The sequence below is a fragment of the Sapajus apella genome, unplaced genomic scaffold (assembly GCF_009761245.1).
Source record: "Sapajus apella isolate SASKATOON/1434 unplaced genomic scaffold, GSC_monkey_1.0 scaffold25, whole genome shotgun sequence".
Classification (NCBI taxonomy): Eukaryota; Metazoa; Chordata; class Mammalia; order Primates; family Cebidae; genus Sapajus; species Sapajus apella.
The window spans coordinates 17631301-17642751 of NW_022436965.1; the positions used below are offsets into that span (position 1 = coordinate 17631301).

General features: G+C 33.6%; 1 protein-coding gene across 8 annotated transcripts in view; it reads right to left on the bottom strand.

The window, feature by feature from the left end:
• The window catches only part of DNM3 (dynamin 3), a 549446-nt gene that overhangs the window by 36961 nt on the left and 501034 nt on the right, over positions 1 to 11451 (bottom strand). For all 8 annotated transcript variants that reach the window (XM_032291679.1, XM_032291682.1, XM_032291676.1 and 5 more), the window contains one exon: positions 2781 to 2945. In XM_032291679.1, coding sequence (XP_032147570.1) covers positions 2781 to 2945 — 165 coding nt within the window. The remainder of the gene's footprint in view (positions 1 to 2780; positions 2946 to 11451) is intronic.

The window sequence follows — 11451 nt, forward strand, 5'->3', positions numbered from 1 at the left end:
GAAGGCCGAAACATATTCTTTTTCATTCTCATTTCAAAGAGGAAAGGCCAGAACAGGCGCTTTTGATAGACTAGGAAGAAATAGAGGACCCTGTTTCAGGCATTTATTGATTCTGGAGGAACAATTAGCTTTTTTATCCAAACTCATTTAAACGTGCAGCAGGGTTAAGTGAATGGAATTTAGAATTAGGAGTTAAAAGATTTGTTTTCTAGTTGTGATTTCATTATTCTCTCATTTGAAATTCTTTTCACTTTGAATCAAATTAAAAAATAAATACATCTAGATAGCACAGTGCTGGGTGTTCACTGTTTCAGTTTCCTTGGACTCAACAGGTCACGTGGAATGAACAAAAAAGGTTTGGGCATTCTGTACAATAAGATGCCATGAGAATATGACCACATTAATAGAAGAGATCTATATTTTTCATATATAGAATTATACACATATAATTTAAAAATATATATGTATTATATATAAAATGATACCTTTTCATATTTAAGTTTAAAAAGCACATAAAATAATACTCAAGAAAAGCAGTCATTCTAGATATGTAAAACTAATTTCTGGTAGATACAAAAAGTTAAATTTCAAACAAAGAAAGCCACAATTTCAAAAGAATTCAGCACTACGTGATACTTTTGCCTTCTCCACATTCCTATTAGTTTTTGCTTCAAGATTTGACCTTGGGATCAGATCTCAATTGAAGTCTCCTTTCTCACGACTCTTATGTGAGGTCTCTCTCAAGACAACTATCAGAGATTTACCTCCGAGGATAATATCCTGTAGGTGGAGTTTTAGCCATTTCATTAAAGCAAGAAAACACAACAGTGAAGAGTCAGGGAAACTACCCCTGCATTTCTTTCTTCCTTTCTTTTGTGTGTGTGTGTATGTATGTGTTCATGTGGGTATGTGTGTGTGCATGTGTGTATGTTTTTCTTGAGAAGGTGAAAGTAGGATAGATTTGCAACAGGTTTTTTTTTTTCTTTTTAGCTAATTTGTGTCAAGCTACTCCTCACAGCAATAGACAGGAAGTGCTATTTCCTGTGCTGATGATTTAATATAGTGCAGAGCAAAGCAGCGTTTGAACTGATGGCAGCACTAATGACTCTGTGAAACAGTGAAAAGATAAATGATCCTTAATCAGGAAAATGTTTAAATAAGCAAGTGCCTGGATATACCACAGCAAAACAATCCGAATTCATTTAAGTAAATGAAGAGGGTAATTTTAAAAGTACACAGACTATTTGTTTAGTACTTTATATTTTTCTAAATGGCTTATAGCTACATTTATTATAATCTCTGATGGTTCTGTGAGTACCTCAATGTTCTTACTGTAGTTTTAGAAGAGACTGACTTCAACTCAAAGGGGCGCAATGATTTGCTTCAGGTTACACAGCAAACCACTGGTCAAGGTTAAGAATACAATTCATAGTTTCCCTATTTCTAACTGATTGCTTACCTGTTGTTGATTCTTCAAAGCCTCCAGCTAATCTTGTTTGAATACACATGTATAAGAAAATAGTGTTATTTAAAAATAAGATTGTTTATGTGAGTGACTGGGGTTTATCATAGTCAAGAAATGCAGAGATCATGGACAATGAATGGACTGTCTTATTTAGAAATAAAATTTTGAAATGAATCTTGAAATATAAATAAGGGCTATTTACAGTTCTTAAATAGGCACCCAAACTAATTTCTTACAATTATATTTTTCACAGTACTTTCATATGTACTATCTTCAGGAACAAATCCCTAAGTCAGACACCCTCAGTACAATTAGTATTTTACATATGGCACAAACAGATACATGAAACAGACTCACCTTAGGTTAATAGAGTCTGTAGCAGAACCAGGTTTAGAACCCAGGATTCTCCTAAAGTTCTACTTTGCGCTCTCTTTACTACTTTGCCATCTAATTTTAATTTCTTACAAGCACTGCTCATAATTTATCATTGGATTAAATAAAAAGATGTCCTCAGAAGATAACTAGGAATTAAATTATTGGTGTCTCACTTGTCAAGATTCAGAAAAGCCCCCAATAAAACACCTATCTTATCTAAAAGATTATTTCTCAAATAACTTGTGGTATTATTTATACTGTAAAAAGTTAACTACCAAAAATTAAATCAGACAACATAATTTAAGTATCATACTCTGACTACTATAAATAACCTTGAACAGGTTATTTAGACCCATTGATGGCTAGCCTAGCAGGATACTTTCAGATTTGAGGTTATAGCATCCTTAACTTAAAAAAATGAAATGCGCTGACTTTTTATCCAAGGGAATAAAGCAAGAAGCTCTTTCCCAGGCTAAAATAGGATTCCATAGATTTTAGAAGCTGAAAATAATCATGTTAACGTATTTTATACGTGTGTGTGCATGCATGCACATGTGCAGGCCTAAGAACAAATATATCCTTTGCCTTTAATCTTTAAGTCTAGGAGCCAGGGCATCTGGTTTTATTGCTGGTTTTGCAATTAATTTACATGATGCCCATAACTGTGGTGTTTTTGTTCTGCTTTATTGTAAGCAAACTTGCACTATTCTAGAAGACAGCCAGTGGAGAATACCTCAGTCCTATAGCTAGAAGTTTTAAGTTTTCTTCCCTAAGTTCTCTTTCATTGGTCAGTCACATATCACGTGTAATGGAAAATGATGAACCTGGGTAATAGTATTTCAACCATCCAGAAAATACACAAAGAAACTGAAGAGAATACGTGTAGCTTCTACACTTGGATGGGTTAGAAGTTATATGAAGGCAGTTTATAATCACTTACATTATTAATCATAAGATGCATTATTGTTTTTGGAATTAGATCTCGGATACATTTGTTGATAATGGACATGTAGGAGTCTACGAGGTTGCGAATGGTCTCCACTTGCCTCTCCAATTGTGGGTCCATGGAAAAGTTTTCTGCTTGGCCATTCTCATCATTTTCAGCCTAAAAGAAAACAAACCAACCATGGATTATCTCATATTCACTCAGAAGAAAGTGAAATGTCACACGTTATCAGATGATCAACTTCTGATTAGCATAGTTGGAGTTTATATCAGTAGATGGTAACATTTTTATGTTATCATGCATCCACTGGTTCTGAAAGGAGATGGGGGAACCTACAGTTATTACTCAACGTCTAGCCTGCCACATTCTAGGGAAAGCAAGTAAGTTTTCTAATTCTGAATGAATGTTGAGACAAATAACCAGATAAACAGTATACCTAACAACATACCTCCAGAGAACAATCTAAGCTTAAGCCATATGCAAGCTGGCCAAAGAATTGAATCCAAACATATGATGCAAATGTAAACCTCTGAGAGGAGTCTCCAGGGATTCTATAGATTAGAAATAAACTTGGTATTGTTCTGGCACTTCTAGGTCTGCTCTGGAATGGATCAGCATTTGGATCCACCCACATTCAAAGCTAAATTTTATAGGGCTGGCCTGAAGCCAAAATAAGAGATACAGAAGATAATTTCCTTCTCCCATGCACTTGCTGGAATTTGTTATATAAACTCATGCTTCTGTCATCACTACTAAAGACTGTCTCCATTGTGAAAAACTTACAATTATAACTTCCAACTTGTTATTATTTGAATAAAACAGAACACATCTATACACAAAGAATTTATTTCTGCAACATGAGAAAAGCATCTGTTTTCTATACTATGAGACTTGAGTTAATTAACATTGGCTTGTCCACCAGAGGCTGAGCTGGAATCGCATCTTCATCATTAAGGGCTGACCTATTGGCTTGGCATTGAAATCAATTTAGAACAAATGGTCTCCATTTCAAGTCAGCTTGAACCATCTAAGCCCCAGAACATGACACAGGTATTATTGTTAGTGGTCTGGCTACTTTCTAGCATTTGGAAAGATTTAATTATGAATGTAAAGTGGGGAAATAATTTATTGCTTCCATGTAGACATGAAGTACTTTATTTTGGAAATGTACATACTTTGATCTGCCAGGTTTTCAATCATCCAGTCAGTTCTAGGCATAGCACTATGCTAAATAGCTTAATTGGATATTAAATGACAAGCCTTTCCTTTGAATCAATATGCATGTGTGAAAAGCATACTGATGGGCCACAAAATCAATAATAATGATAGAATTTGTTCTAATCATTTATATAGGGTTCTCTCACTCAGAAATATCTATTGTTCTAAAAAACATGTTAAAATAATGCATGCTCAACTCATTTCCCAGTCCTGAGAGTATGACCTCATGATTTAGGACAATACTATGAGGACATTTCTGAGGCTCCAGTGCATTTTAGGGTCTTCAGGAAAGCCTACTTATAAGAGAAACCAGAGACCAGAGAAACTCCAAGTTGAGGAGTTAGGAGCTACTGCAACTTGATGATAATGAGAATGATAAAGTGATATATATATATAAATGAGAACAGATGACCTACAGCTTTCTGAAGAAAACATCTTCTATTTAAATAATTATAAGCCTCCATTATGAATACAATACAATTCTATTCATCTCTCTGATCTAAAACATTCTCGGATTTTGGATTTTATCATTGTGTTTAGCAGTAGTGGGTAACAGCATTTCAGCATAAACCAACTACCAATCCCAGGAACACTTATTGAGTACATATTGTATTTTCCAGGTACTGTGCTATGTACTTTATATAGATCTGTATACCACAACCTTAGGACATGGGTATCACTGCTATTGTCAACTTATAAAAGAATATATTCAGGATATGAGAACGGAAATTTGTTCAATAAATGTTAGATAAATATTATTTTAAGCCAAATTTTTTCCTTAGGTATTAAGAAACCAAAGTATAAAGAGAGTTTCTAGAAAAATTCCTTGAAGTGCTGATATTTATAAAAAAGAAATAATAGAGCTAAAGAAGAAAAGCAGAATAAATAACATATATTAAATTCACCTTTAGGAATATGAAACACCAGGAAAATTATATTACCATCTGCATTTTTATATAGAAATAGTAAATTTCCCAGTTTCAGAGCTTTCTTAACATTTATCCATGCTTCATTATTTTGCATATCAAAATATGCAAAAGATACTGACTTTCACTTTTTGAAACCAGATGCAATTAGAAAACAAAGTATCAGAGTGAACAGAGAACTCTGGTTTAATTCTTAGCATTAAAAAAATTAGAGGCTTTAATAAATAATCAGTAAAACAATTTGAAATATTTGTTAGCTTTTGGAAATACTTGCAGACAGGTAGTGACATGCAAATATTAACTATTCTGATAATACAGTAAACATGATGGGGACTCACAGAGTTCAGAATGCAAATTTGATTTCTTTCCTCATTTTAGAAAGAAAGAAACAGTAAACTGCCCCTTCTACCAATGTCTACGATGAATGGGAAAAATGCATATAAATGGAATTTTTCTTTTACGTGAGTAATTGCAGACAGCAAGCATTCCCTTTTCTCTAACCCCAGTTCTAACCAAATTCTCCATTGTGCTCTTTTCTGTATGTATATTGTGTATGACTGTATTTTTTCTTTGTTTAAATTATAGGATTGCAATAAGATTCTTTGCAGTTGAAGCACTGAAGTGACAGCTGTTTAACATTATCCTCATCAAGGGAATGTAAAATAAAAATAGTAATTTGTCTCTGATCTTTGAGGCTAAAAAGAACGGTCTGCAAGCATTTAACCTTTTATGTGCAGGTTCAATGATGCTGTTTACAAAACATGAATAATATTGTAGAAACCGGCTTGCTTCTAAAAAATACAATAGATCTGCCTTCCTATGGCAGTTTTTAAAAATAGCTATTGAGAAATCTAATTCAGTTTAAGCAATAAAAACACCAGCACTGTAAATGTGAAGTCATTTATAAAAATTATCAGAACTTTCTTTCTCATGAAATTATTTGCATGGTATTTAAGAAACAGGCTGTTAAAGTTTTAAGTTATTTAAAACATACTTTTATCACTTTTATCTACTATTATTTTTCTTTTTTTAAATTTTAGACAGGGTCTTGCTCTGTCATCCACGCTGAAGTATAGTGTTGTGAGCATAGCTCACTGCAGCCTTGAACTCCTGAATTCAAGGGATCCTCCCACATAACTGTAACTACATGCCATGCCCAGCTAATTTTTTTTTTTTTTAGAGATGGGGTTTTGTTATGTTTCCCAGGCTCACTGCAAATCCCTGGCCTCAAGCAATGGTCTCACCTCAGCCTACCTAGTACCTGAAAATTTTAATTTAAAAGCTTTCTTTTAAAGGTTTACTACTTTAACAGGTGAGGGAATGAAAGTTTAAATCAGAAATAATTCTTACCATACCTTGGGGCATCTATTATAGAAGCTCTGGGCTTGACTAGAATGTCTGTTTTTCAGGTGTTTTGTTTTTGTCTTTTCCCTTTCCTTAAATCTCTTATTTAATCATGTCATAGACTTATTTGAAGACTTTTTCTTAGTAAATCAGGTCATCACTATGAAAACACTGTTACCATGGTAACATACCTTTGAATTTTTCAGCCCTACATTATCAAGAATGGCTTCACTGAAAACCTCTCTTCCACTGCCAATCATTCACTTCTAATTTGATGAGGCTAGAAGGGTATGGTTAAGATAGTGTTAACACTCACCCACCATCAAAAGTGATCTACAAATACTGTGAGATAAAACAAGTGTTTCCAAAAGCTACCAGGATGACCAAATATAGTCCTATGAGAAATACCTTATAAAATGACTGTGCTGTTCATCATGATGAAGGGTCTTTTTGACTCAGAATAATTCCTTTGCTATTGTTAATTCTGTACACCAGCATTACGGTGTTTATATATTCAAATAATGAAATACTATAATCACAAGAAAAATCCCAGTGGTTTCATTTATAAGAAGATAACACCTAAAGATTAGGGGGAAAATGACATGAGTAATTTATATTTTAGGAATTCTACTTTCATCATCTAAAAACTTGTTAACTATAAAGAAACTTTAAATTATTTTATCCTTTATACTATTTGTGTAACAGGAATTTTTAAAGCTCATTCATTTTAGAATCAGAGTATTAAGGGATTATAAGGTCTATGCAATAAAGAACTAGGTCTGGTTACAAAGACTGAAAGATGGACAAAGGTATGAAACAAAAATCACAGATATTGTAAAGCCAAATCTGTCAATTGTTTTGTTCTTCAAAATAATTTACATGAATGAGTATAGGTACACTATATCAAAGTTAATAAAGTCCTAGAGAAAGCAGGGGCAATGCAATTCAAGTAATATGAAAGCAGCATGGGAGGTCATATAGATAAACTACATAGCAAAATAACAGCATAGGTATGCAGTTGATCTTATTTACCTTTTCTTTATATTATGAGGCAGAAAAATATTTTAAAGTTCAATGTAAACACAATTATACTTGCTTTACATGTAGAAACTTCTTAGTAAACAACAAAATAATGCAATGCATTAAAACAAATGAAGAAACCACACACAATTGTAAAACTCTGTGAGTAGAATCATTTCTTTATAGAGTACAGAAGAAAAATGAAACTGTTAAAAGAGCAGCTATCATCAGGGGTCTTAAATTTCCCTGAGGTTGCAGAACTCCCAAAAGACCTGAAGATAACTTTTTCAGCTATTCCTACACATGAATTACTCAGTGCACCTTTCTCAGACATTCCCAGGGCCCAAAAGCCTTAGCAGATGATCAAGATGAAAAAAAAGACCTGAAGGCTGTTTTAGGGAATTTAAGTTAGTTTTTGTTAAAAGACGAAAGCAAAATCAGAAAAAATTTGCTAGACTGGGCTGTTTCAAATTTCTTGTTTCCAATATTCAAAGATAGAACATATGTGATAACAGCACCACACCACAGCTGAGTCATCATACAGACAACATGCACATGACCCAACATTGGGGAGCTACTTCCAAAGTTGCCAAAACCAGAACTTCTTCTGTCACTGTAAATAGTCATGCCCAATTAAGAAATAAATTAAAATTTAAAGGAGCTTATCTCAATTTAGGCAAACTTTTAGTTTACAGAAAAATTAATTTATGAAAATAATAAAAAATATACTGAAAATTCTGTAACTACTCATATTGAGAAGAAGATTGCTTAGACAAAGATCTATATACTAGAGTGATAATCATTGGGTAGAAAGTTGTTTTTCTTTTGTTACTTCTCTCTCTCATTCTTCTGAAATTGAGTGTGTGCGTATGTTGCCTGTTTGACAATCTGGAGGATGTAAAGTACCAGAAAAAAAAGCTATCTTTGCTTCACCCTAATTCTGATATTTACCTTGGCTATCAGATTTGTCTACTTCTTTTTAAGTGGCAAAAGATAAGAGAGTCAAGATTGCTTAAAGATCAGCAACTATGGCTACATTTATAATAAAAATTAAAACTATTCTAAGGCAAATGTTATAGAAGGATACAATTGTTATTTGAAACAATTCAGTATTATTTTAAATTTTGTAGTATATCAGATTGTCCTGAGTGCTTCATTAATAAGATTTGTAAGTATGACATGAGGTATAAGAGATAAAGCTGATGTTGGTTTTTAAAAGCTTTTTTCCTTAGACTATTTTTAAAGTAGTTTAGGAGAAGAAATCAGATTGCAAGCACTGGTAAGCATTAATGAGTTTAAGTCTAAATAACTTTTATGACTAGGATCAAGATGTTTCTTTACAAAGCAGTAAGGTGACTTTAGACTAAAGATGCGAATTTTGCTAAGAAAGCATTATTACTGCATGTATTTACATTTTCCCTCAACTTTATCTTTTTTCTAATCATGGCTTTAACACCACAAATATTATTGTTAGTGAGCACTGTTTTTTCCTCTGCCAATTGTTTGTGTCTATTTAATCCATGCAAACACTTTTAAATTAGAATAGATAGAATGATTTCTGGATTAAAGGTGTTTTAGTTAAATGAAACATTTGATAAAATGGCTTTTCTTTAAAATTTTCATCTCAGGCTGGGTGTGGTGGTTCATGCCTGTAATCCTAACTCTTTGGGAGGCTAAGGTGGGTGGGTCACTTGAGCTTATGAATTTGAGACTAGCCTGAGCAACATGATGAAACTCCATCTCTATAAAAATTTAAAAATTAGCCAGGCATGCATAGTTCCAGATACCCAGGAGGCAGAGGTAGGAGGATCATTTAAGCCTGGGAGACAGAGGTTGCAGTGAATCGAGATCATACTACTGCACTTCAGCCTCAGTGACAAAGCAATACTCTGTCTCAAAAAAAAAAAAAAAAAATTCATTACAAGATTTCAGACTACATTGAAGGCCAAATGAATCAAAAGTGATATGGCAACATTATCTATCTAATGCAATATATTTTCTAGCAATATTCTTTAATCACTTAAAAATACCTGGCAATATGTATAAAATTTAAAAGGCATGATACATAGTTTTAGAGGGTTCATAAATGAATGCATATGGCTTAAGGTAGCATATAAAGATAGCTTCACATAATATCAAGGTGGAATGTTTGATTAAGATAAAAGAAGAATGAAAAATAAAATAATTCTGGATGGTAATTCTTGCTGATTCAATAGAATTCTTATAAACTTTAATTATATTTTTCATATTATTAGGAAAACCATATTCTACCACCTGTAGGAGAATTTACCAAATCACAGAAGCTATAAGAAAAACTGATTGTACACCTATTTGCAGCATTAATCAAATACAAGTTTTGAAAATATCCACCTGACTCAGAGAGAATATCCCAAATGCTCAATCCACTTTGGTTTGAGGAAAATGTAGAATAGTGATTAAGAGTATGAGCTATGGAATTAGATGCCCTATATTTATATCTTGGCTCTGTCAATAATGGGCTGTGTTACTTTATCAGTGGAGGTAATATAAGAACATTATACATTTTATAGGGCAGGGCAGGTGAGATATCACCAAATGAGAATAATGCGGAAAAGGCACTTACCTCAGTGTTAGACATACTGTAGTGCTCAAAAGAAGTGAACCATTTTTATTATTTGAGATAAATGATGTAAATGACATAAGTGACATCTGAGTTTACAAAATTTATAAATATGAGCTTGAGTTAAAAAAAGAATTCAGAAGGTTCCTTGCAGACAGAGTCTATTTAGGAGTGTTTTCTAAATCAGAGAAATAAATCAGGCTACAATCTTACTAATAAACATTTGTGGGCTTATTATACCAATTGTGTCAGATCCCTTGCTACCTAGCTGAATATGAGAACACTGACAATCTTTAGAAGCCCTTTCTGTTGTCAGCCCTGACATTTTGCAATTGGGAGAAAAGGAAAGTGTATTTAAGTCAAAGCTATTCAGAAACAGCAAGTATTTAAGGAGCACCAATTCACTGCATGAATTCAAGAAAATTCTGCTAGACATGCTGGAAAAAGAATACAGCATTAATGAATGAAAAAGTGGGCTGAAAGTGACGGCTTTTGAGAATTACTCCAAAGACTTTGTGATTCAGTAGTGTGTCAAACCCACAGATACAAACACTTATCTTAGTTCTGAAATTACCAGGCTGTCAAGAAAGATATATAGATTTGCTGGTCAAAAGAGAAAAATAATAGCTTTATCTGAAATTTTCCTAGGAAGGCAGACAAAGAAAATAATTAACAGTAAACAGTTTTCAAATGCTTTCACGTATGCCATCTCAGTAGATCCTCACAACAGTCTTGAGACAGAAGTACAGGGGGAAAATAAACGATGTGGTATGGAGTTAGACCAGTTGCTTCTACCACTTACTAACTCTGGAGTCTTGAGCAGGTTCATTAATCTCTGTGTGCTTTAGTTTTCTCTCAAAAAGAGTAATACTACTACCTAAAACCTTCAAAAGGTTGTTGTATGGATTAAATAAACTACTAGTGTAGAAATTCAGAAGAGTACCTGGCACAAAATAATCACTCAACAAATGCTGGCTGTTATTCTCTCTTTTTTAGAAAGAAGAAATTAAAGGAAAGCTAAGGGCTATGGCTGAGATCATAAAGATAGTAAGATCCAAATACAACTCTGGTCTAATTTTCCTTGTGCATATTTCATCTTTATATACCAAATCACTGCTTTTGCTCATTAGCAATACCAAAATAACGCTTAGTACTAAAAGGGAAATATAGTAGAAAATGGCAAATTATTTAAAATGAGAATTTTTCTTATTATTTCAACAGATGATGATACAGTGTTTTGTTGTCCCAAAGAAATAAAATCCAGCACTGTCCAATAGAAATATAATGCAAGCCACATTTCTAGTAGCCATATTTTAAAAGTAACAATAAAGTGTTGAAATTTGGCCGGGGGCGGTGGCTCAAGCCTGTAATCCCAGCACTTTGGGAGGCCGAGGTGGGTGGATCATGAGGTCAAGAGATCGAGACCATTCTGGTCAACATGGTGAAACCCCATCTCTACTAAAAATACAAAAAATCAGCTGGGCATGGTGGTGCGTGCCTGTAATCCCAGGTACTCAGGAGGCTGAGGCAGGAGAATTGCCTGAACCCAGGAGGCGGA